This window comes from Podarcis pityusensis (genome assembly GCF_964106645.2).
Source record: "Podarcis pityusensis genome assembly, chromosome: 12".
In the NCBI taxonomy this organism is placed as follows: domain Eukaryota; kingdom Metazoa; phylum Chordata; class Lepidosauria; order Squamata; family Lacertidae; genus Podarcis; species Podarcis pityusensis.
In genome coordinates, this window is record NC_138037.1 from 42,130,173 (window position 1) to 42,156,324 (window position 26,152).

At 42.6% G+C, this 26,152-nt stretch overlaps 1 protein-coding gene across 12 annotated transcripts in view; it reads left to right on the top strand.

Annotated features, from left to right (window-relative positions):
- RARB (retinoic acid receptor beta) overlaps positions 1 to 26,152 on the top strand; it is a 352,738-nt gene that overhangs the window by 320,118 nt on the left and 6,468 nt on the right. For all 12 annotated transcript variants that reach the window (XM_080974915.1, XM_080974916.1, XM_080974924.1 and 9 more), the window contains 2 exons: positions 15,260 to 15,420; positions 19,683 to 19,859. In XM_080974915.1, coding sequence (XP_080831041.1) covers positions 15,260 to 15,420; positions 19,683 to 19,859 — 338 coding nt within the window. The remainder of the gene's footprint in view (positions 1 to 15,259; positions 15,421 to 19,682; positions 19,860 to 26,152) is intronic.

The window sequence follows — 26,152 nt, forward strand, 5'->3', positions numbered from 1 at the left end:
TGTTTAGTTTATAAAGGATCTAAAATGCTTTTTTTTAAAATAAATTTTTATTAGTTTGCAATTTCAGTCAGATATTAACCTCATTATAACAATATCAATTTATAATACAGTTATTAATACCAGTCATCCAAGTACCAAATTATATAATTTAGTTAAAGTGGGGCCCCGCATGCTAGATTTGATGACTTTCTTTATTTCTGTGTTCCAAAATCTTATTACTTTCAATTACATTCTGGTCATAATCACAATTCCTCTTACAACAACTGCAATATTAATAACTTCTATTCGTGTTGACACATTAAATGATTTATAAAACTTCAAGTGAGGAACTCAAACTATGTCCTTGTTCTTCCTGTGTGTGGCAAATATTCTGTCCGTGGTGTTTCTTCCTATAAGATGTTATGTAAGATCCTGTAAGATGTTCCTCCTTGTAAGATGTTATGTCTTTCTTTCCTTGGTTGTTGCTGTTATCCGTCATGCTTTGGGCGGAGCTGATATCCCATTGTTGTTCCTGAAATTTCTCCATCGCTCTGCCCCATGCTTCGTTGTTTTGCACCAAGAACTTTTAACAACAGCTGCAAAAGTCACTCTGTCCCAGTAAATATTACCTGTTGTCACCATTTTACCTCTCAACCTGGGAAGAGGAGCGGTCTGTCGAACTGCAGGTGTCTCAGTAAGGAACCTTATCAGTTCCTTGGCAGTTCACAGACTTCTTTCATCCTTCCTTCCAACTGAAGATATATAAGGAATTATCCTTCCAATTAAATTAAAATCCATGTTCTCTTAGTGTTAGTCAGTTCGCTTAGTGTTATTCAGTTCGTAGATAATAAAGGATGGGAAGAGTCAGTTCCATTTGATGTTATACTCCATATTTATAATCCTATTTCTTCCATCTTCACTTGTACAAATATAATTTGAACTAACATTCAGAGGAGGCTTGCCAAATCATAAATGTAGAGAAGAAAACTTTAAATAAAGAAACTGTAGGCTCCCCCCCCCCACTGTCTTTTGCACCGAATGAAGTCTCATCTCAAATTCCAAACCTTAAAGTCCTGTACTTTAGTCCAATTACGCTTCTTAATGGCAGCGTTGGAGGGTTTTCGCCAGGCTGTTGTACTCAGTGCTTTTATACTCAGCGCCTCCCTGCAATCTATGCCGGAGCGAGAGCCAGGTACCAAGACGAACTGCAAGTGAAGCCCGTTCCCCCTGTCCCTGGGAGGAATTTGCAAGAATGATTAACCCTCAGTCATCCTTGTTTTTTCTTGGCCTACGATCTCCCGCTGTCGTGGGGGCTGCTCCCATTAAGGTGGAGCGGAACCAGAAGCCCCTAAAATACTTTTTTGAAGCCAGTGGACTGACAGCTGGGCTAGCTCAATTGATAGAGCATGAGACTCTTGATCTCAGGATCATAGGTTTGAGCCCCATGTTGGGCAAAATAATCCCTCATTGCAGGGGGTTGGACTAGATGACCCCCGTGGTCTGTTCCAACTCTACAAATTCTATGATTCTAAGTACTCCTCATCCCCAGTTCAGTCCAACCTACAAAATGTTTGCTTCTTCCCCCAAATGTTACCGTGCATCTAACCTCAAAGTTTTTACAACCTCTGGATAGAAGTGAATTCCAAAAGTTGGGTAATTTTCACTGGAAATTTCTCCCTGAATGTTTTCTTGATCCAGGTTTTGCATAGAAAGGGCACTGCCAAGATGCTCCTTTCTTTCATAAATTTCTGTTTCAGACTTAGGTATTTATTTTCGTCCCATTTCTCTATTACAAAACTACTAAATTACAATCATTTCTTCTTAATCACACATATCCATTTAGAATTATTATTGTAAATCTTCATTAAAAATAATGATCCTTACTTCCTGCAACCATTTAATTTGAAAAACTTTGCATCAAATTAACTCACAATAAAAACTTCAATTCTAATTAGTCATTACTTTTGTCTAATTCATTGCTCCTAGAACAGGGTCTTTACTGTAATATTTTAAGAATTTATCTGAGCTATGCTTCTTTACAGCCTTTCTATCCCCCCCCCCTTTTCATCCAGTGAGTTAGCTTAACAAATGTAATTAGGGTCCAACATGCGTATTCTTAATTCGTAATTTTGGGTTACTAATTTTTTTAGTAATGGGCTATCAATATTTTTTCATGAGACCAGTAAATCTAGAAAGTAGATCTGAATAATTATTAAGCCAATGAAACCAGTAATTAATGATTTCTAAAATACATGGATACAAACTAAGACTGCCAAGAGACATAGCTTTGCTGGCTGTAGAGATCATGCACACATCACTTGCAACCCGCAACCTGTTTACAATTGTTATTCATTCTGTTGGTAACCTTGCAGGGTAGGTTCCTACTATTTCCATTTTGCAGACGGAAAATTGAACTTGAGAAAAGTCCACAACCACGTACAGGGCAATGCTAGCTAGGCTTATTCAAGTCCTATTGAATTAAATGGGGGCACCTTCAGGTAAGTTAGAATTGCAGCCTTAATTGGCCCAAGCCCAGCACTTTAGCTAGTAGTTTCATTGGTGTGCAGAACTGTAGCCTAACTGTGTGGGATGGGGGATGCCAAGCGTGCCCAAAAATCATTTACTTGAGTTTTCTCACTGCTCTTTTAAGGCCAAATCTGTATTTATTTGTTATACAGTAAAAATAAATAATTTAGATACTGAACTCGGCACAGATGGGGAAGTCTTAAGGATAGAATTACAAGTGTTCCTGTTGTGTTTGTATATCCAAGTTCAAAGCAGAGGGAGGAATAATCATTAGGGTTGTATTAAAATGACAGCCTGGACAAATAATGCATATTGACTAGGTAAGTGCTTCATGGGACTCCAAAACATGTGGGATGGTGTGCAAAAGTAAGAGTTGCACCATTTGACTCTGTACTGAGCATGCTAACTATGCAGTGAATGTCATGCAATTGCACAAATAGTCTATTCTCCAGCACTGAAGTTAGAATGAAGACAACCATATTCTATTTTTTCCCCTTCCCCTTCTACTGTTCCACTTATAAGGTCTAAAAATAAACAAAAGCATTATCATGGAATCCCAGAAATCAGATAGTGGGACTGCAAAAGGAAAACCAGATGTCAGATGACTGTGTGTAGACTGAAAAATGTTAAACACTGCTAAGGCAATTGGTATTGCTTTTTTGTGCTCTGAGTTCATAGTAGTTGCCTCCCATTCTATCCTAACAACAACCCAGTGAGATAGGTAAGGGTGAGATTTGGTAATTGGCCCAAGATCATTCAGTATGCCTGATGATTCAGTGGGAATTTTAACCTAGTATTGCTCACGTCTAGTCTGACAGTCAGGGACGCGGGTGGCGCTGTGGGTTAAACCACAGAGCCTAGGACTTGCCGATCAGAAGGTTGGCGGTTCGAATCCCCGCGACGGGGTGAGCTCCCGTTGCTCGGTCCCAGCTCCTGCCAACCTAGCAGTTCGAAAGTACGTCAAAGTGCAAGTAGATAAATAGGTACCGCTCCGGCGGGAAGGTAAACGGCGTTTCCGTGCGCTGCTCTGGTTCGCCAGAAGTGGCTTAGTCATGCTGGCCACATGACCCGGAAGCTGTACGCCGGCTCCCTCGGCCAATAAAGCGAGATGAGCGCCACAACCCCAGAGTCGGTCACGACTGGACCTAATGGTCAGGGGTCCCTTTACCTTTACCTTAGTCTGACAGTTTACTCTACACCTCACCCCACAGCTCTCTGAAGGCCCAGACTAGTTTATATGTTTATAGTGAGCAATCCTCATCATGCCTGCTCAGATGTAAGTTGTATTGGACTCAGTGAGATCAGAATTGCAGCCTTAAATGTAGTGTCATATTTCTGTATCTTTACATTTCATAAAAAAAATCGTAGCCCCCCCCATCCATATTTTAAAAACAAATAATGGTACACAAATGTGATAGTGCATGTCTGATTTGTGCGTCAGCTGGTGTGCGCAGTGAACAGTAGGTACACTTTCGCATTAAAACAACAAACTGACTTACTTCCATTGGAGGCAAATGACCTTTCTTCATTAACTATGATAAAGTTATGTTCAGTAGCAATATGGAATGTTGATTTGAAATTGAGCTGAAGTTATAGTTACTCTGCAGTACATAACATAGAGTGAATAATATGGTCTCTCTTTTTTAGAAATGAAAAATTACAGAAAAGGGTGTTGCTTCACTTCTTTCGGTGACAGTACTATTATTAGTTGTTGTTATTATTATGGATAGACTTTATACCCTTCCATTCATCATAAATGAATAAATGACGTGTAACAACAGTGTAAAGGCACAAAATGCAATGCTATTAAAACAAAGGGAATAATCAGTTGTGCTTAAATGCGGACACTGAGCTCTATAACATTGTGCAGGCCATATACATGTATATCTGGAATGCATGGAGGAAGATATTTAGCTGCTGATGAAAGATGAGTCACCTTTGTGCCAGTCAGTGCTATTTTTTCTAGAAAAAGAGGTGCAGGAACTCACCGTGAACACCTCCATCGTTCTCTTAGAATTGCAGTTGTGCCCATCTGAAAGGTGCTAGAACTGAGTTCTGGCTGGGGGGGGGGAGCCCTGGTGCCAGCCAAATCTCAAAGGGGAGGGCCTTCTGGGATATTATTCCTGTGAAAGTGTTCTGAAGAAGATAGGTATGCTTGCGTTCTGGAGAACAGAAAGATCTGCCAAATTCCACGGCCTGTTTCTGATCTCTTTAATTCTGATTAAAAGTTCCTTTTTATGGAGTATGGACCAGCTGCATCCCCAAGACTTCCCTGGTGAAACTTGTACTATCAGCTTGAGTGGTTTTGCCCGGAGAGAGCAGGATCATCAGCCATGCATTCTTCTTTCCTGGGAGTAGAGATCAGCAGCTCTGCCAAATTATACCATACCATGTGCAGTCGTTTGTGATGTAAATTACAACCAGCTCAGGCCTCCTTGTGGGCCACCACCATCATCTAATGAGTGGCCACTTGTTGAAACCAGACAACAGGCTCGAGGGGAAAGGGTCTGCCTTCAGTGAGCTGGAACACCCTGTCCTTTGCTTTCCATTCTGTATAATACCCAAGTTTCATCTTTTGTTTTCCATGCAGGAGTCTGGAAACTGGGTCAGTTAATCCAAGTAGAAAGCATCATTTTATTGAGTTAACTCTGTGGTGGACTGCTGCTTCTTTGCCTTATCGAAACAAGCTTCCTGGTTTGCAATAAGTCTCCCCATTGAAATTATCCAGGATCTTCTGTAATAATGTTGAATTTAAATCAACAACAACAAAAATACCACTCTCCTTTTGAAAAATGCATTGTTTCCAGAAACAACTGTCGCCAACCCCATCTCCTTTGCCACTTGTTTTGATCAGTAAATTAGATCAGCCTTTGTTATTCTTAAAACCATTTCACTTAAAAGAGTATAGCAGAAAGTGAAAAGTGAGAAGATTATCAGTAGATCAAATGAGAATTTTGGAGAGTCTGGACCATATGTTGCAAACTGCAGCTTTTAAACCAGTCTGATAATTACTGGCTTGAGATATTCCTTAGGATCACAGCTGAATCAGCTGGGGGGTGGAAGCACATTTGAACAGGTTTTAAATCATAAACCATTGGCGTAGAGTAATTTTGGTATCTGGTTGCTAAGATTTGCATCTGGAATGCATGTTTCTGCAGATATTTGCAGGCATTAATAGTATCCATTGATGTAGATGGGATGGGGGAAGAATTATTATAAAATATCATTGTAGCACAATAGATTGGAGATTGCATGTTGGATAGGACAAAGTAGGAAAAAAATTTTCTTTCTATTGAACCAAGTTAAATTGGTGTAGGAGTGTTGAAGTTATCAAGTTCTACGAACGTTGATGTCAAGAAAGGGTGTTTCTAGAGCAGCTGGTTTACAAGTGCAAGAAATAAAATGTGCTGTATTGATAAAGGTGGTCAAATCTTCATTATTCACAGCACACTATTTGCAAAGTTAGGGTTGGGACAACTGAAAACACCATACATATGGGAGCTGTAGTTTGTAACTGTAGCTTTCTTAGGGGTAAACTGCAGTTCTCAAGGTTTTTTTTGGGGGGGGGGACCATGTACAGTGTTACCTCGGGCTACGAACTTAATTCGTTCTGGAAGTCCGTTCTTAACCCGAAGCATTCTTAACCTGAGGCGCGCATTCCCTGCATAGGCCTCCCGCGCCCCCGGAAGCAGATTGCGTTCCTATCCTGGGGCAAAGTTCACAACCCGGGACACCTTCCGGGTTTGTAGAGTTTGTAACCCAAAGCGTTCGTAAGCAGAACTATTTGTAACCTGAGTTACCACTGTACTTTAAATGTATGGTGTGTACACAGCTTCAGATTGCTAAAAATTGGATTTCTAATAAACATTCCACCTTTGGAAAGATGGACTTCCTAGCGGTTGTAGTGATCTATAATGCACAATCCCGACTGAAACTATTGTTTTACACTATGTTTAAAATTGGGACGCAGGTGGCACTGTGGGTTAAACCACAGAGCCTAGGACTTGCCAATCAGAAGGTGGTGGTTCAAATCCCCGTAACGGGGTGAGCTCCCGTTGCTCGATCCCTGCTCCTGCCAACCTAGCAGTTCGAAAGTACGTCAAAGTGCAAGTAGATAAATAGGTACTTCTCCGGCGGGAAGGTAAATGGCGTTTCCATGCGCTGCTCTGGTTCGCCAGAAGTGGCTTAGTCATGCGCCACATGACCCGGAAGCTGTACGCCGGCTCCCTCGGCCAATAAAGCGAGATGAGCACCACAACTCCAGAGTAGGTCATGACTGCCCCTAATGGTCAGGGGTCCCTTTACCTTTTATGTTTAAAATTAACAATGTCATTTTCATTTCCCTTGACTCTTTTGTCTGTCAAACTGTTCAGTAGTCTTAGACTAGGGGTGGTAACTGTGGTCCTTCAGTTATTGTTGCACTACAAGTCCCATCAGCCACATCCACCATGGTCAATCACAGGAGCCAGCTTCTAGGGGCTGAGGTCCCAAATAAAATATTTGAGGGGATTGGCCTTCCCCAAAAGTTGATGGGCATTGCCATTCATATGGTGTGTGTGTGTACTGCATCTTGTGAGCGATTATTGAATATTTTATTCAAGTTGGCACCCCTGTGGATGATGATCAGGGATAATAGGAACCATAGTCCAACATTTGGAAGACCACAGGTTCCATTCGTCCTAGACTATGAGTCCTTAGGGAACCAAACTATTAACATTTAGAAAAACAGATCAGCCCAAATCAAATCAGTAAGTGAATCTCTGCAAAATGTTCAGTATCCTCATGCTTACAGTGACAATTATTCTGCATTGTTGTGATCATTTTGAAATGCATACCCCCTACGTATGCACTACAATAATTAAGTTAATTATAAACAGAAAACTCAGTGTTTGTGGCTATCATAAGAGCATCCCCTGAATCGTAGTATGAAATTTGAACCAGCAACTTCCTTGTTTAAAGCTCACAGTCTAAGCCATTACATTGCATCATTTCATAAGAACAACTTGAGTGGAGATGACATGTTCTTTATTGCATGGACATCACAAACAGCACATTGCTTCAGAGCCTGTTATATGTCACTCCATCTCCAAGTGCACAGCAAAAGTTCAAGGACAAAGCGATTGGTTATTGAATGCAATGGGCCTCCTTTTCATGAAGGCAAGGTATGTCTGATATTCTCAGAAGCAACACTTCTGTAAGTTCAAGGAATGAGGGTAATTCTCCACTTTCTATTATTTGACTCTTTGCATCAGTTGTTTGAAATAAGAATGATGTGTTTGAAATAAGAACATTCAATGTGTTTGAAATAAGAACATCTGTTGTTTAATATCTTTTATTTCATTTTTTAAGAAAAGAATTGTAAGTTGCATTAGGAATGCTTGAGGAATACGATTTCTGTGAATTCTGATTTGAAGTAACTGATCTGCACCTAATGAATGGGTTGGAACATAATTTTTCTTTGGATCATGCATTTCTCCAAATTTTGAAATCCTGTAGTTGCTCAAACAGGGACGCAGGTGTTGCTGTGGTCTAAACCACTGAGCCTAGGGCCTGCCGATCGGAAGGTCGGTGGTTTGAATCCCCACGATGGGGTGAGCTCCTGTTGCTCGGTCCCTGCTCTTGCCAACCTAGCAATTCGAAAGCGCGTCAAAGTGCAAGTAGATAAATAGGTACCGCTCTGGCAGGAAGGTAAACGGCATTTCCGTGCACTGCTCTGGTTTTGCCAGAAGTGGCTCAGTCATGCTGGCCACATGACCCGGAAAAACTGTCTGTGGACAAACATCAGCTCCCTTGGCCAGTAAAGTGAGATGAGCGCTGCAACCCCAGAGTCGTTCGCAACTGGACTTAACTGTCAGGGGCCCTTTACCTTTTTACTTTCTCAAACAACATTCCTGTGGGTTTGTTTTTTAAAAAAATTAAAATGCAAATTAATGTGGAAATGGGACAGAACAGCCTTTTGAATGAAACTGATATAGAGCAAAAACAGACTGTTCCATTCATCCCAGTGCTAAATGTTATGAAGTACAGTCGTACCTTGGAAATCAAATGGAATCCGTTCCAGACTTCCAAGACGTTAGAAAACCAAAGCGTGGCTTCTGATTGGCTGCACATAAAAATCCACATAAGCTTTTATTTTGAATGACTGCCTTTATTCCTCTAGGAGAAAAATACACAGAATGTTGACAGTGAAAATGACCAGGATGTATTTTCACCACTTGTACCTGATAATTCAGCATCTAGCAATTAGTACTAATATCTCTTTGCTTAAGGAAAATGTAGTGCTCACTGTTATTTTTTTAAATTTAGGAGGTAAATATCTGTTCCACAGAGTAGATGAAACTGCTCGTGTTCACGGGCTGTCCCTGGGGATAGAATCAATCATTGTACTAGAAAAGGGTGACATTTAAAGAAAGAAACTTGGAGGGAAATGTCATGCTTAAAAAATTAGATTTAAATGCACTAGCTCCTGATTGATTTTTATTGCACTCGGATGGATACAGTGATTGATTATGAGGCTTACAGATGTTTAGTACCTTTTTCACTTCTCTAATAATCAGAATAATCTAATTTTCAATGTCATTTAATGTACAGTACTGAAGGTTATAATAGATCAAGTTTATAGCAATATAGCAAGAATTATGTAATGAATGAAAAGTACATGGAAACCAGACAGAATTCAGTCTCTCTGTGTTGTTGGCAGGGTCTAGAAATTGTGATGTACACATGGCTCATGCGTTGTCCGAGTCCTTTAAAGCATTTTGGTTTCCTCCAAAGCTTACTGCCTCCTTTCTAGGATGCTAAAAATTAGCAAGGACAAATCTACTAAAGAAATGTCTTTAAGTGTGAAAGCATTGAGGGCTTTGCCTCATATCTGCACCTAGAGAAAACCAACAGTGTACCAGTTTCCAGCACCTTAATTTTGATTTGCATCTGTAGAATAACTCAATGCATAACTGGAAAAGGTGTCTGTTCACTGGTGGAACAGATTTCAAGGGCTGCAGGAGGCTTGGGGTGAGGGGAAAGAGGAAAAAACAAATCTCTTCACATTTTCGGAAGCTGGTTCAGATAGTTCTGGATACTACACAATATATTTTATTGTATTTTTTGCGATGTGCTTTACTTTAATACGTGTCTGCATGTACTGAATATTTATACAGTACTCTATATCATCTCATTTCAAACACCATTGAAATTGTGATGTAGGAAACCTCTGATATATATGAATGTATCAAGCCCCTAGATATATTCAGTGTATATTAAATTCTAAATGTATCAGTGTGAAAATTCAGTTAGGATGTTTGTGTTTTTAAAATGTGCATATTAGCCTTATCTTTGTGGGTGCCTTGTGTATGTATCAGTTAGTGTCACCTGGTTTTCCTAATAATAATAATAATAATAATAATCCCAATAGTTTTTGTCAGGCATCTTACACCCTTCATTAAATCTGTGGCACTATTTGCATGTGATGTGGGTGTGGGTGTGGGTGTGGGTGTGGGTGTGGGTGTGGGTGTGGGTGTGTGTGCGTGCCCATGATGAATTTTAAACCTAGAAGTTATTCGTCTTCACCTCAGCCAAATACCATGCAGTCCTGCACATGATTATTTTGTGTACCACATTCTCGACTAATGTCTTAACCGAAACAAGAGATGACTTGAAGAGGTACTCTCCCCTCCTAACATGTCCCCTGCGGACTGGGCTCCTTGACAAGTCTCCCTCTTTGGGTGAGAGAAAGCACCCTCCTTTATGCTCCCAGAAGGATAGGTTCTGAGGTTGCCACCCCACCCCCCTTTCCCTTCCAGTGCCGCCATTTTGGCACCAAGAGTGAAAGCATAAACTTGTTTCTTAAGAACAACCCGGGAGAAGGAAGGATGTTACTTCCTTCTGTCTGCTCTCGCATTCTATAAACTCCTGCTTGGAAGTTTCCTTTCCAGTAGTGAGGGTAGTCTGTAAATCATAAATGAAATGTACAGCTATTACCAGATTCTGGCACTAAGCCCAAGCAGATCATCTTAATCTTTTTTCCCCCCGTAAGGCAAATTCAGCATATCTTAAGAGGAAGTGATGAAAAAGAACATAATAGGGGAGAAATGTAGGAAACAGCAAGGTGGCAGACTTCAAGAAGTTAATATTATTATTATTATTAATAATAATAATAATAATAATAATAATAATAATAATTTATTACTTATACCCTGCCCATCTGGCCAGGCCTACCCAGCCACTCTGGGCAGCTCCCAACAGAATATTCAAAACATAATAAAACATAAACCAATAAAAACTTCCCTAAACAGGGCTGCCTTCAGATGTCTTCTGAAAGACCCCCTTAACGGGGAACTCTGGGATCACTGCCGAAAAGGGGCTGTGGGTCATTGCGTCAAACCCTTCCCCCATTTAGGAAGATATGCTAAAGGATTCTGCCCAAGGCCTGAAACCGCCAAAGTTGTGATGTTTTGCTATGGGAAAGGCAAAACCTGCCAATGCAGGAAAATTCCTTTCCAGCCCTTCGACAACAACCATGACATAGCAGCACCCGCATACCTGTGGAGAAGAGGTTAACCTGCAAAAGAAGGCTTAACTGAGGGAGGGCAGGGTGGGAGAAGGTCTGGAGCCAACTTACGCTTTGCAGGTAAGATTCACCTTCCGTTGTGTGGGCAGGGCGGTCCCTCCCCCTACCTGGCCGATCCCCTGGCAATGCCTTCCCAGGCAGGATTGGGCAATTGGCTGAGGTAGGCGGAGACCTCCAGGTATCCAGCCGGGGAGGGCGGAGCCAGCCCGTACTACTGGGAGCCGCACTGGGATCCTTGGGGCTGCGCTCAACCACGCAACAGGCGCCCCCCATTTGATGTGGGGAGCAGTCATTACCCCCATGCCGCCTCTACAGAAGTCTCTTGGTGATTAGGAGGCGTTGCTGGTCTCCTCCCCGGGAGAAAATGGTGTGGGCTGTTGTCTTGTACCTTAGGGTCTACACCCATCTGGTGGGATTCAGAGGAACTCCCTTTCCCCCTGGTGGCAGCCTTTAGTTCCCACTTCAACCACTGTGTAAAGTTGATTTGTTTCTTCCCGCTGTTCTTCGCTCACTCCTCTTTACCTGACAGGGGGACATGGTTTTGTGGTTTGCCTCAGGTGCCAAAATGTCTTGGGCTGGCCCTGCATGTAGGTATAGATACGTTATAAAACGTAAACATGTGTGAGTGCTGCTATATACACCCGGTGTGTAAATATGTGCCAGTGTTTCCCCTTTAATAGCCTGGCTCTCCAAAGCATTCTGCCTCCCATTCAACACACTCAGTGGAACGATGAAATACTGCAGCACTTGAGTCCTAAGTATTTAATGGCTATAACGAATTCTTATATCAACATTACTCCAGGCATGTTAAATACAATAGTTAGATTCATAGTTGGTGTGACTTCATTAAAGCCCATGATCTTGCACTTGGGATTTGTGCAGAGATAACTAGCTTTGGGAAGATATAACTTATATAAAATACAATATACAGCATAATCACATATTCTGTATTTGCACAGCACGGCAGTTACAGTCACTCTGGGAACACTAGCTTGGAATTTACTGATTTTTGTATGTTTATTTAATTCCCTGGCCTGTAGAAGAGTCTTGCCATTGACTTTTACGTTGAAACAGCAATATCACTGAGTATGTGTATTGCTTTCTTCGTCCAGAAGTTCTTTACACCTTTCAAAATTACACCTCACCATTTTCAATAAATTGTGCAAGGTGCTAAATTATCACGTCATCTGACTGACTTTCTTACAGTACAGATTTTATGCATTTCTACTCAAACGTATGCCGCATTTAGATCAGCGGGGCTTACTCCCAAGTAAGTGTTTGCAGGATAGCAGCTTTAAGTGTGCCTGACATTAAAGGGTGGGGCTTTTTTGATAGCATAATTACATTAAAAGGCAGGACTTAAAGGGTGTTTTAGCTCATATCCTCCAACATTCCTCTGATGAAGATAAGGGCATCTATCATCATCATCATCATTCTATTTTTACCCCACCCATCTGACTGTGTTGCCTCAGCCACTCGAGGCAACTTCCAACATATATAAAAACATAATACAGCATTAAACGTTAAAAATGTTCCCTATACAGGGCTGCCTTCAGATGGCTCAAGGGTCAAATAACTCCATACCCTCCAACATTTCTCGGATAAAAATAGGGACATCCTAAGGAAAAGCGGGACATACTGGGATCACATCAGAAACTGGGATGGCTTCTGCAAATCCGGGACTGTCCCTGGAAAACAGGGACACCTGGAGGGATGTGTTAGCTGTCAATGTAATATTTCACCTCCCTTTCCATCAACTCAGGTTCCCTGTACTGCTTCAGAACACAAATCTAATTCACGCCACCCAAAAATGATGTTGCCCACCTGTGACTTCAGACACACAAGACATATGTTTGACCCCCCCCAAAACAGCAGCAGTGGCCTATGGGGTTGCCACCTTTGTTCTAACGTGGCTCCTGTGCCTTTCCAGAGTGCATGATGGACAACAGCTAGCTAGCTGCTGATGGTCAAGCGTAGCAAACGCAGCGTTGTGCCAAGGCAGTAGAATTGCCCTGCTTCCTTGTTATGTAAACTCCTCTCCCACTGCAAGGAGCAGCAGGCCTCTTGCCATAGAGCTCCATTTGCATATATTTCTGTGTGCTGATTGACACATTTGCTAAACATAAGGTCTCAGCAGCTACTTAGCTCAATAGCTTGGAACAGCTTGTAGAACACAAACACCTTATTTAGGGCAATCTTGCGAGCTGCTGCCAAGAACTCCCAGGGACCAGATGATTCAGATGGGAATTGCTTTGTGTGTGTGTGTTTCTGTGTTTCTTTTCTGCTATTGGGTGATGGGCTTGGCTGCAGTCCTGGCTTTATTTTGCCATACAGTTCACGTCCCTCTGAGGAAGGTCTTTTCAGATGGTGTGGGCTGGAATCTCTCTGTGGGTGAACTGGTTACCTATTCCTAGAGGGAGAAAAAGGGACAGGTGGATTTGAGCCTGTCTTCATACTACACGGCCCATAAAATGAGTTCCAAAGGATTCACAGAAAACAATTTTAAGGGCAGCAGGAGAATAGCCATTAACAAAGTGGGGCAGCCAAATACCAGTGAAGTCCTGGTCCAACATTTTCACCACCCTTGGTTCTTAATTTTCCATTTACACTCCTCTCATTGACTATACAAGGAAACCAAGTTTGTAGTTTAGCCTTGCTGTCACTGTTTAAGATGGCCTAGGTAACTTATTGCAAGGCAGTCATGATTTGACCTAGTGCAGTGCTCATTCAGTGACATCACATTTGGGGCTTCTTGTGGATTATGGGTAGCTGACTCCGTATACTAATTCCATTGGAGCCTGCATTGTATTAACGGTAGGCTTAGTCCTCCATCAGAGTGTAGATGTAGCGCTATTCCCTTTAGAGCTCACCTGGCTAATTTAGTTTATCCCCCAGAGTGCCTCAGCCCATGCATATATTACCCTAACCACAATTTCAATCCACTCCATACTTAGAATGTTTTTGTCCCTGTGGTACTACTAAGTTTGGTATCTCGGTGTTAATCTAGTGATAATTGGTCACCAAGCGGCATGATCCTATATAGAAATGGAAATTGCAGCAAAACATATCGAAATGCAGTTTCCCAGAGGTGGCAACTTAAAGGTACAAACACCTTTGTTTATAGCACAAAGTGATTCCATGGGCAGTGCCAATGATGAATATTGTAATATCACGTGTTGTTGCATGCAGTTTGCCTATAAATAACTGAAGAGAGATCCTTGCACTGTATTAGGAACAGCCTTACCTTAAAATGTCAGTCTGGGTTAATTTACTATGAAGGGTATTATTATTATTATTGGGGGTTGTGGGGTAGGATGCTTCAGCTCAATGGTAGAACTCATACTTTGTGTGCAAATGATCCCAGATCAAATCTCCAACATCTCAAGGTAGGCCTGGGTAAAGACTCCTGCCTGCAATCCTGTTGAGCCATGGCCAGTTTGCATAGACTGAGAGTGGCTCACCTATGGTTCTCTAGACCTGAGAATCATACAATGTTATGGTTGGAAGGAACACCAAGGGTCATCTAGTCCAACCCCCTACAATGCAAGAATCTTACCTAAAGCATCCATGGCAGATGGCCATCCAACCTCTGCTTAAAGACCTCCAAGGAAGGAGAGTCCACAGCCTCCCGAGCGAGACCGTCCCGTTGTCGAACAGCTCTTACTCTCAGAAAGGTTTTCCTGATGTTTAGTCGGAATCTCCTTTGGCCCTTTGAAGCCATTGGTCTGAGTCCTGCCCTCCAGAGCAGGAGAAAACAAGCTTGTTCCCTCTTCCACGTGACAGTCCTTGAGATATTTGAAGATGGCTACCATATCTCCTCTTTTCCAAGCTAAACATACCCAGCTCCTTCAACTGCTCCTCATAAGGCTTGGCCTTGTGAGACTCCAGTTCCCATCAGCCCTCACCATTGGCCATGCCTGGGGGCTGATGGGAGTTGTAGTCCAACAACACCTGGATGGGTGCAGGTTAGCCACCCTGGTTTAGGTGATCCTGAGCTAGAAGGACCAGTGATCTTACTCGGTAGAAGACAGCTTCCTATACCCCCCGTTGTATTTTATTGCTCCTTAGTGGTGTTTTGGTGCTCTCAGTATGTTTTGCTTGTTTAACGTTTGCTGCTGTATCCAAGAGCTGTTGGACTTTGGTTAGTGTGCCATACTTGAACTGCCTCCCTTCTTGCCCCCCTCCCAGCTGTCAGAAATGACAGGAACAAAAAGAAGAAGGAGCCTTTAAAGCAAGAGTTTATGGAGAATTACGAAATGACGGCAGAGTTGGATGATCTCACAGAGAAAATCCGAAAATCTCACCAGGAAACCTTCCCTTCTCTCTGCCAGCTGGGCAAATACACTACGGTAAGAGATGTGTGTAATGAAGCCTGGAGGGGTCTGGTGCGCTGTCAGAATCACAGAAGTTAATTGACCTGGAAGGGACCAGGAAGTATTTAATGCAACCCCATGCAGTGGAGCAGAACCCTTTTCATACCAAAAGCCTTTCTTTCTTTTTTGTTGGTGTGATCCAGGTTGTGTAGTTCTATGCATGAGAGCAGGAGGGAGCCATCACATACCAGGTGATGGGGCAAAAAAAAATATCCATTTAATAAAACAAAAATCAAAAGATTTTGAAATAATCAATGATAGTAGAGTGGGAATCATTAAAACAGAGGCCTACCGAGAGTAGAAGAACCACAAGGTTCTTAGAGGACATGCAAGAGGAAAGTGAAGAGTGAGTTATAAATCTCTGCCGTGTAGAAAAAAGTCTGCTTATTCCTGCTAGGACTACCGAGAGAAATGAACACATTTCCCCTGATGGGGATTGCTTTGTATTCCAAGACCAGTCTTCATATTATATTGGATAATATAGTAGTACCATACCATATTGATAACTTATTTTTGTTTTAACCCAGATTCTGCACACCACATAGATTTTAACATGAATTTGCCATATAGAAATAATAATGATGATAATAATAATTAATTGGACAATTCCCCCATTTTAAATTTCTGAGGTATTTTCATGAGGAAAGATGGTATGTTTCATAAGCTTTATTTGGCATAGAAATCTGCACGGAATGTTTTGCTCCCCGTTGAACAAAAAATAGTGTGTTGTTGCTTTTGATAAGGTAGTCACCTCCCAAATTCGTGAGCTGCCCGTTTAATCCGGCCCATCTGCTTTGCGCTTGCAAACTGTCGTTTTGTACTCCAAAGCGGTCAAGAACAAATCAGGGTTTGCTGAGACCCCCCTGATAGGCTGACTAGAGGAGGTCTGCATTCATTTCAGTGGCTCAGGCCTCTCCCAACCAAACCAAAGCAGAAATTGTGTTCAATAGGTTAAACAGAATTGAGGAACAAAAAAGTGTGGGTCCTCACCCCTCTGCAACTATATCAGTCTCTCCACAAATGTCTTATTCTATATTCTTAGTCGGAGATGCAGCAGATTGCTGCAGAAAAAAAAACCCAAAAAAACCCACCAAAGGGGTTCAATTTGGATGAAAAATAAAAATAAATAAAATTTAAAAATGGCCATGTGTTTGGATTTCACAGCATGGCTGGGCTTTTCTGCTGATAAAAATGTCACTAGGGGGCCTTACAGTATTATTCCACCATATGTCCTCTGTTGCAGCACTATGGGAAATGTGGTCCTTAAGCTGCATGCATGAAAAAAACTACACTCGGAAATCATGCTGTTGTAAAACATTCAGCAAAACTCCACTGGTTTGATACTTCTCAGAACCCATGGAGAGCGAATCCTGGAATTTCCGCTTCTAACCTTCTTTTATATTAATTCCATATTTTATCTTTTGGCCTGCATATCAATGCTGACTCAGTTTTACATTTCCATATCGAGGGGAATGACTACAAATGTGCTTGTTTTTCCAAGTGGTGCTTTTTAGCAGCTCTGATTACCGAATAAAATGTTGTTGCAGCGCTTTCTGGTTTCAGCATTCGTAAGATGAGGCACAGCCATTTTGGGTCCCTCTTGAACATAGCAAAGCAGTGCAATAAAACAGCAAGGGAACTTGGCGCTTTATTGACTAACCTCTTCTCTTCAGCTTGCATAATCGCCAAATCAGATTTGCATTTTGTTAAAGCTGCCGGGCATCCGCTCAAAAGCATCTCTGTCAAAACTTCCCTGGCTCAGGGATGGTGGGCGGAGGAGCATGATAAACCGAGCTCATAAGATCCCGGTCAAGATTTTGTTCACACTAGCTGATTTCATGCAACGTCTTCTTTCCAGATGGATACCCTATTTTAAAATGATTTCCTGCTCTAGGCTCTGCTCTTCGCTGCCATTTCCCCCCCTATGGAAGTGGATAAACTGCCTATTAAATTTAATTACAACCTGAATGGCTGCACATCTTGATATTATTCCCCACCCCCACCTACAGTATTTCACCGAGGTCCTTGAGGATGATCCAAAATAAATCTTAAGGATGCAGACTCACTGGTAGGAGGAGGAAATGTTTCCATGAGCAAAGTGGTGACTGTTAACCCCTTTATGTCGCAGAATGTCCTAGGGCAAGTCTCAGCATCAAAATTCATCTCTGCACAACATGCGTGGGAAAGGTTCCTGTTGGATCGTGCCTCCTAAAGGAAATGTTTTGTGGGGACATTTCCTTCTGCCTCCTGTTATTATCCTGCCCAAGCAAAAGCATTTCCTTCGCATGGTCACAAAGTGCCTTGTTTCTGTCAGCAAATGAGTCTAGGCTCAGCTGCTGGGAAGATGGTTGTGTGATCCTCTTCCTGTTTGTCTGACTCCTCCAGGACCTGGAATTTACCTATACCGTTCATCAGAACTTTTTGAGTTTCTCTGCCTCGTTTTCAAGTTATCCCATTCATCAAGTTGGTACCAGTCTTTTGCACTCTCCTGTGCCAGTTCTTGTCGGAGAATGCCCAGATTCTAAACCCGTTTTAAATAGGCCACAGACGTGGATCTAGCAACAGCAAGTCTCGTGACCTTCCTAGCCTTTCAGTAGCCCCATTCAAGCCTTCGAAAGATGGCACAAAGGCTTTAAATGGGGAGAAGGAGGTACTTAACATGTCAACCCCTGTTCCAGTGTTCCCATGTTTCCTGGGTGTGTTTGTTCCACCCAACTTTCCCGGAAAGTCAGCACACTTGTCAACACATTACCTGGCTGGAGAAGCGCATTGCAAATTTCAGAGTAGTCTGAATTTTGAAGGAAGATAGGGCTTCCGTTGCGTACTGTTTCACAAACTGCAGATTAGGCAGAATCTCCTTGAAATGCAAACTGAACTGAACCTCTCCCCAATCCCTTCTTCTTGCAACAAGGAACCCTCAGCTGCTGGGCTCTCTTGCAGACATTCCTCTTTGTCCCACTTTCTTAGCAGCACTGTGCATGTGAAAGGTTCATTTCCTGTTCTAAAACAATGTCATTTTCTTTTATGTCCACAGTGCTTAGGACAGGCCATTGATTGATTGATTGATTGATTGATTGATGATTGATAAAACACAAGAAGGGTTTCTTCCAGTAGCAGGGGCACACTTGGCATATGTTTGATTCTACATTTCACAGGTGCAGGCAGCTTGAAGAGTCCAGGTGCATTACAGATCTGTTCTTTATTTGAGGCTGGAAGAGCCTGAATAATTTTCGGATGTTCTAAAGCTAAACCGAGTGAAATCCGCTACATGGAATAGTATTGCATGCATTAACTTTCATTTTCTTGATAGGCAAACGTTTCACAACTGTTGAACTTTGTGCGCTGAGATAAAGAGATCACTCTCCAATACCATATGTGTTGGGGTTTTTTAATCCAGAGTTGTATAATTGTTTAAAAATTGGCTCACTAGTTTTTCAATAACAGATGGCTCATCTGTTCATAACACTGATTTTTGACAGAGCGCTGAAACTCTTCCCGTGTATAGACAAGATAAACTATTTTGAACTAATTTGCTAAAACAATAGCATGTGAAAAGATCTCACATTCACTGCATTTTGCATGTCATAGCAAGCCATGGTTTACCAGTTTGCTCCTGATATGCCCCTCCCTGCTAGTGAGAAGGACCAACAAGCGGTGGTTGAGTGTTATGTCCAAGCTGATAGTCGTGGTTTGTTTTGCTCCAAACAAAGCACAATCTGTGTATGTTCTTGGCTTACCAGTCATGGTTTGTTTGATACCCAGTTTGAACCTAACACTGAGCCAAGTTTTCTTGCTTCTGGTCGCTAGCACAGGGTCAGGAAGCTGGTGTGCTCTGCGTATTCACAGCAGACTATTAACTATGACTTTTCATGACACACGAGCACAGCCATGGTGCTGAAATTATGTGCCACCAGACATAGTCCTTTTCCTAGATATGGAAACCAGTGTTCCAGTTCCACTTATTCAAATCCCTGGTTATAAACACTGTATAATTAAAGAGAAAGAAAAATGGCAATGGTATTTGGAAAGGCTGAAAATTATTTTGCCTTATTGACAGATGGCAGCTTTCATTTTTGAATGATTACACCAAGAGCATTCCCAGCAGCAAATTTCACTGCAATTCCGATTGCTAATAGAAATTGCTTGTAGCAGGATCTCTCCACCCTTCATTATTTATATGGATTCAGCTACACTGCACAGAAATTGGCTGATCTTATGATTCCTTCTGTTCTTTCTAGAACTCTAGCGCTGACCATCGAGTTCGGCTGGACCTTGGGCTCTGGGACAAATTCAGCGAACTTGCGACCAAGTGCATTATTAAGATAGTGGAATTTGCAAAACGGCTGCCTGGTTTTACAAGTTTGACAATTGCAGACCAGATCACACTACTTAAAGCTGCATGCTTGGACATCTTGGTACGTATCTTCTCTTTTGGTATGATTCACTTACATTTTGCTGTCATTTAGTGGTGGCTTAAACAACAACACCACCCAGCCAATGGCCCAATCCACTGCTAAGCAACTCTTTCAGTTGTGATTTAGTTCAAAGGGACTTATATTGTGTATCCTTTGTAGGCTCCACTGAAATGACTTGAGAAGCAGCAATGTTTCCTTCCGAATTCTGTAATCCTTCACTTGACTGCAACCCAACTATAGTGAGAAACTTGAATGACTGAAACCAGGTTTTTCATGTTGCTGAAAGCAAACATGGGTGCAAACAGTAGCCTTAATCTAATAAACTAGGCTTGCAATATGTTTGTGGAGAGTTTGTTTGGGCAATAGATAGTTTAACCCTCAAAGCTCAGGAAGATTTTTGTTTTTCAGGCAATGATCCTCACCTCTTCTAAGAACTAAACTATGCCAATATCTTCAAATTTGCTTTTTTTGTGTGCTTTATGTGGGTCACAGAACATTTCTTACCAGAATTTGTATTAAGCTATTGCAAAATTGTGATGTATTTTCTTGAAGCGTAAGAGCACACACACAGCCTTGATATTAAATCTGGCTTTGTTATCCTCAAAGAAGTGCTATGAGGAAGACTTCAGAAGAGTGGCGGTCTACAAATGTCAGTTTCTTTAAGATAACATCATGCAAAGAAAAAACCAATAGTTTTCTAACTAGTCTATTTGTTTGTTTATTTAGGCATGCATATACCACCCATTAAACCATTATTTTTTAAAGTAAATAAACTTAGTAGAACTATCCATATAAAACCAACACAAGTAGGATAAAAGCATTCTAAAACTGTACTAAAATCCAGTTTAAAATAATGTGCGCTGAGTACTAAAATACACTGAAACATAATTGTAAAAGACCTAGGAGATTAAAAAGCTAGTCACTTGGCACTAAACCTCTGTTCAGAGCGTTCCACAAGGAATGTACCACAACGGAAAACACTCTTTTCGTACTGGGTACCTGCCTCACCTCTTTAGACAGGGAAACCTGGTGATGGGCCTCTGATGAATATCTTAAGGTCTGGGTAGGTCTTCAGGAATAAGTTGGTAACCTGTGCCGAAGCCATTTAGGACTAGCACATTGAATTGGGCCTGGAGATAGACAGGAAGCTAGCACAGATGACAAAGCGCTGGTGTTGTATGTTCATATCTTCCAGTCCCCAGCTTACAAAGCATGTGTAACTCCTCACAGTAATCTATCCAGGAGCTTACCTGGACAACTGTGGCAAGGTTATCTCTGCCCAGATAGGGTTGTAGCCTGGATTTTGGAGTACACGCACACACACCCTGACTACATGCATTTTCCTTTAGGGTCAGTCCAGCTCCACAAAAGTCTGGGCTTGCAATATATGGGTGTCAGATCATCAGCTGTTTCCGCCCCTTGTTGGGTGGCTCTGCCCTCTGCTGTGCATATTGTGTTTGGCTCAGCCTACAGTTTGTTCAGGAAAGTTTCCCGTCCAAGTAATGGGGCTCCCATAATCCCTTGAAGTTTCACACAAGATCCCTGGGGAGGAGAATATTAGCTGCTCTGACCATTTTTCTTCTCGTTGCTTTGTCACAAGCTGTTGCAAACAGTCCTTCCTGTAGGACACTGATGTATATGGGTGAAGAGAGCACAGTGGAAAAGGAGAGGGAAAGTATCGTAGGAGCTGGCCTTGCAGTTCCCAAGAGGCCCGTCTCAGAGTCCCTTCTTCTTCCCGGCGTCCATTCATACTGGCCTGCTGCCGTCGCCTCCTTCTTGTGTGTGGTCTCACCACAAGACAGAGCCATTTATTACGAACTGCATGCCTGCCTTGGTGAGCGCTGTTATGATAAGGCATAGTTAACTTCTTCTTTACCCCCCAGGAAAGTGTACTGATAATTTATAAAATATGACACAGTTCTCGGGCGTATTCCTTTGCAGGGATATGAGAAGGGAGCTGAACAGAGGTTGAGAGTGCAAATGGTTTTTTAAAAATGGTTAATATATTGTTGTTGCTGTTGTTTTGTTTTAAAGTTGAGCGAGAGTTTACATAGCTTAACTTCCCTCTCCAGCCCTTCGCTCTTAAGATGCCTGCCATCTATTTTCAGCCTGTCAGTTCCAGGAATGCTTGTCAGCTGCCAGACACAATCACTTGTAATTTTGGTTGCTTAAGAACACCCTCCTTATCCTTGCAAATATTTGCTTAGCTTGGTGGATTGGGCCCTGGCAGCCAGTTGTGGTGCAGTTAGGTCATTATAAATTCCAGACTTGCAAAGATTGAGTTCCCCAAACATTTCCAGTTTTTCCTTCCTTTCATTTACCGTATTTTTTGCTCTATAAGACGCACCAGACCACAAGACGCACCTAGTTTTTGGAGGAGGAAAACAAGAAAAAAAATATTCTGAATCTCAGAAGCCAGAACAGCAAGAGGGATCGCTACGCAGTGAAAGCAGCAATCCCTCTTGCTGTTCTGGCTTCTGGGATAGCTGCGCAGCCTGCATTCGCTCCATAAGACACCCACACATTTCCCCTTACTTTTTAGGAGGGAAAAAGTGAGACTTATAGAGCAAAAAATATGGTCGTTCATTTAGTTTCATTTAGTTTATAGTAGTAGTACTATAGTGCCCACTCTGGGCAGCTTCCAACACATGTAAAAACGTAATAAAACATCCAACATTTAAACCTTCCCAATACAGGGCTGCCTTTGGATATATTCTAAGACTCAGATAGTTGTTTATTTCCTTGACATCTGATGGAAGGATGTACCACAGGGAGGGTGTCACTGCCGAGAAGGCCCTCTGCCTGGTTCCCTGCAACCTCATGTCTCGCAGTGAGGGAACCACCAGAAGGCCCTTGGAGCTGGACCTCAGTGTCCGGGCTGAACAATGGGGGTGGAGACGCTCCTTCATATATACAGGGCCAAAGCTGTTTAGGACTTTAAAGGTCAGCACCAACATCTTGAATTGTGCTCTGAAATGTACTAGGAGCCAATGTAGATCTTTTAGGACTGGTGTTATGTGGTCCTGATCAGCGGCTACTCCCAGTCACCAGTCTAGCTGTCACATTCTGGATTAGTTGTTGTTTTCAGGTCCCCTTCAAAGGTAGCTTCACACAGAGCTCATTGCAGTAGTCCAAGCGGGAGATAACCAGAGCATGCACCACTCTGGTTGGTAGGTAGGTAGGTAGGTAGGTAGGGTCATACCAGATGGAGCTGGTAGACAGCCGTCCTGGACACAGGTCGTAGTCTCAAATCTGCGTTTCTGTCTGAGTGTACATACAACTCTTTAGTCTGAATTTTGTGGGCACTTTAGAACTTCTGCATCTGCAAGTGAGCAGTGGATTGGGCAAATACATCGAAAAGGCCAGTAATGAGCACGTCACTAGATTTGTGTATTTCCCAACATTTCTTATCCTGCCTTTTTCCTGTCATGGAACCCAAGGCAGCATACATGTGTTTCCCATGTGGTCTCTCATCCAGCCCATGACCAGACCCATATCTGCTTAGCCCCAGCATGGCGGAGACCTCATGTTCAGGCAGACCATATCCTGGGATCATGTGTGCTTTTCTTCAGCTGTTGCCAGCTGTTTTGTTAATTGTGAGATGTTAACATTAATCTCATGTTATGAGAACTTTCGGTATAGAAACTAGATTGAAGCTGCATTTGTATAAACCACATTGTGGCGTTTGTCCTCCTAGGTGTGTGACATCATACTGGGTTCATAAGGAAAGGGTTAACTAAGTGTAAAATGATTAACCAATAGGAACCCAAGGGGAGGAGTTAGAGTTAGAGTTGTTAAGAAGTCAGTCTGGAGTTAGAGAAGGACGGAAGAAGGATAAGTCTGTGGGTTGGGTTAGTCTGATGTGAGAGAATCTGTTAAGAGGAGTCAGTCAAACAGTTGAGATAATCAGTCAGAAGGTATTAGGAAGGTATAGGCCGGTAAAGAAACTAAAGTTAAGAAACTGACAAGAATTTTATCTGAGAAACCATAAACTTGTTAATGCTTATAAAATAAACTTGTTTATTTGGTTCAATTTTAATAACTGTCTGGACTCAGTGTGTACCCGAGAGTAACGGGTTGGTGGCAGCGGGGAAGCGAGCACAGTGGTGGCACAGGGATCAACAGACCGTCAATGTCCAGGGACCCTGTGTGATCGCCACACACATTTCCCTTGCTTGCTGTGGCACCTTGAAAGGAAACACAGCTGCTTGCACCCCAAATCAGCCCTGACGGAGAACCATTTGCAGAGCAGAGAATGTAGTTGCAAACTGCGGCCTGCTAATCCTCATGTTGAGTTTGTGTCTGTGTGTGTGTTAACGTGAGAAACAGAGAGTGGGAAGTTTCCAAACTGTATCTCGCCCTCATCAGCGAGTATTATGGGGTGTGTTTCTCTGGCGTTGTGTTTCCCATGCTCCTGCCATTCATAAATAATTTCTCATGAAACCCTCCTGTTTGCCTGCTCGATAAAACCAGATTATGGTCAACGGCTACAGAGAGCGTGAAATAAGAGAATGGGCCTTGCATCGGAATATGCCGCCGCGTTTGTCACTGGCAGTATTATATGTAACCCAAAGAGACCACATTCTTCTCCCCAAGTAGCACTGAGACGCAGCTCAGGTTCCCTGAATGTTAGCCGCTCTCGGCGACTGTGGGAAGGGTCCCTTTCACTCACGCTGCCCATTGTTTTTCCTCCTCTCTGAAGAAAACCTACTCAGATGTGCTGTTTTATTTCTTGGCGAGACTCTTGAGGGGGAAAGGAAGATCCTACAACCCTGGTTCTTTCCTTTGGCCACATCTCTGGAAAACTGGCGTAGGGCTGAACAGAGAATACTGCCAAAGGAGCCACAGCACAGGGTTCATACCCTACCAGTATATCTTATTGTGGCCAGGGTAGCAGGGTGGAAGAGGAAGTTGTCATGGATTTCATACATTAAAGAAAATAGACTAGAGAATTGGAAGAGCTCTTCTGGCTTCGAAGGCCCGTCTAGTCTGGAATTCTGTTCTGTACTCAGAGACATGGAGAGAGGATGTAGTCATCAAAGCTAGTAACCACTGAAAGCCTTATGAAGCCCATGGATTTCTCTAATCCTCTTTTAAAGTCATCCACGTCGAGAGCCATCCCTCTATCCTGTGGTAGCAAATTCTATCATTTTTCAGAGTGCAAAGACATTCTTTCACAGGGCATCCATTTATAAATAAAAATAATAAATACAAATTAGAGAGAGAGAGAGAGAGAATAAGCAGAGTTGGCCTCCTCCCACCAAACTCTGAATTTGTCTGTCAAAAGTCTGGGATTTGCCACTTTATTTCTCAAATCTGTTGGCATCGCATGAGCCACTGTTCCTCCTCTTCTCCTGGGGAGAGAGAGAAGAGTGAGGGGATAGATCCAGGTGGCTTCTTGCTGCGTGCCAAGCTGGAAGCAGAAGAACCCATCATCATGCGACTTCTGCGTATGTTATATGCTTTGTGGATACCTTTGCAAATCATGTGATGAGAGTGGTGTGGACATTTGAGGTGGGTTCTTGGGAAAGGAAACCCCTGTTGCTTGAATAGCTCGGCAGCCCATGCTTGCCCCAGTCCTAGGAGCTGCTGTTACCACCTTCCTCTCGCCCACGACTAAGAAGCTTTCCTTGGGCATGAGAAATGGAGGTGGTGGTGTTAGTATTCCTCAGTTACTTTTCTTGACAGGGACTTGAGACTGCAAATCCCAGAATGCTTATCCTTCCCACTGGCAATTCTCAGACCTTTATGTTCTTCTTCTTTCTAAAAGTTGCTGTTAATAAGGACCTATGGGTCAAAGGGGACCTGAGAAAACAGCAGAAACCAAACCCGTGTGCAGGGTGAATGCAGGACACAATCTAGCCAAGATTAAGCCCTCCTAAGTCCCCATTGGGACCTTCCTAGTGGGCTGCAGGTTCTGTTCAAGCTTCGCTTTCTGAGCAGCTCCTGTTGAACTCACTGAGTCTCACCTAAGCATGTGTAGGATTGGCTGCACACACTGCACTTAAGCATCAGATGTAGGAAGTACTGAACTTCAGCTAGATTTGGTTGGCATCCGTCTGTCTCAGGAGACAACGGAGGAGTGTGCCTTTGGGGGTGAAGTCAAACTGTTGGGAGTTACAATGCCTGCTGTATCTGTAGAGACTGATACGGGAGAGACATGTTTTGTTGCAGCTGGGGCAGACGAAGGCATCTAGTGGTGCTGATGGAGGTGTACCATGGCGCTTCTTCTTCCTATGCTCCTCCCAGTAGTCGTTTCTTTTCTGGTCCCATAATTGTAGAGTTCTCAAGAA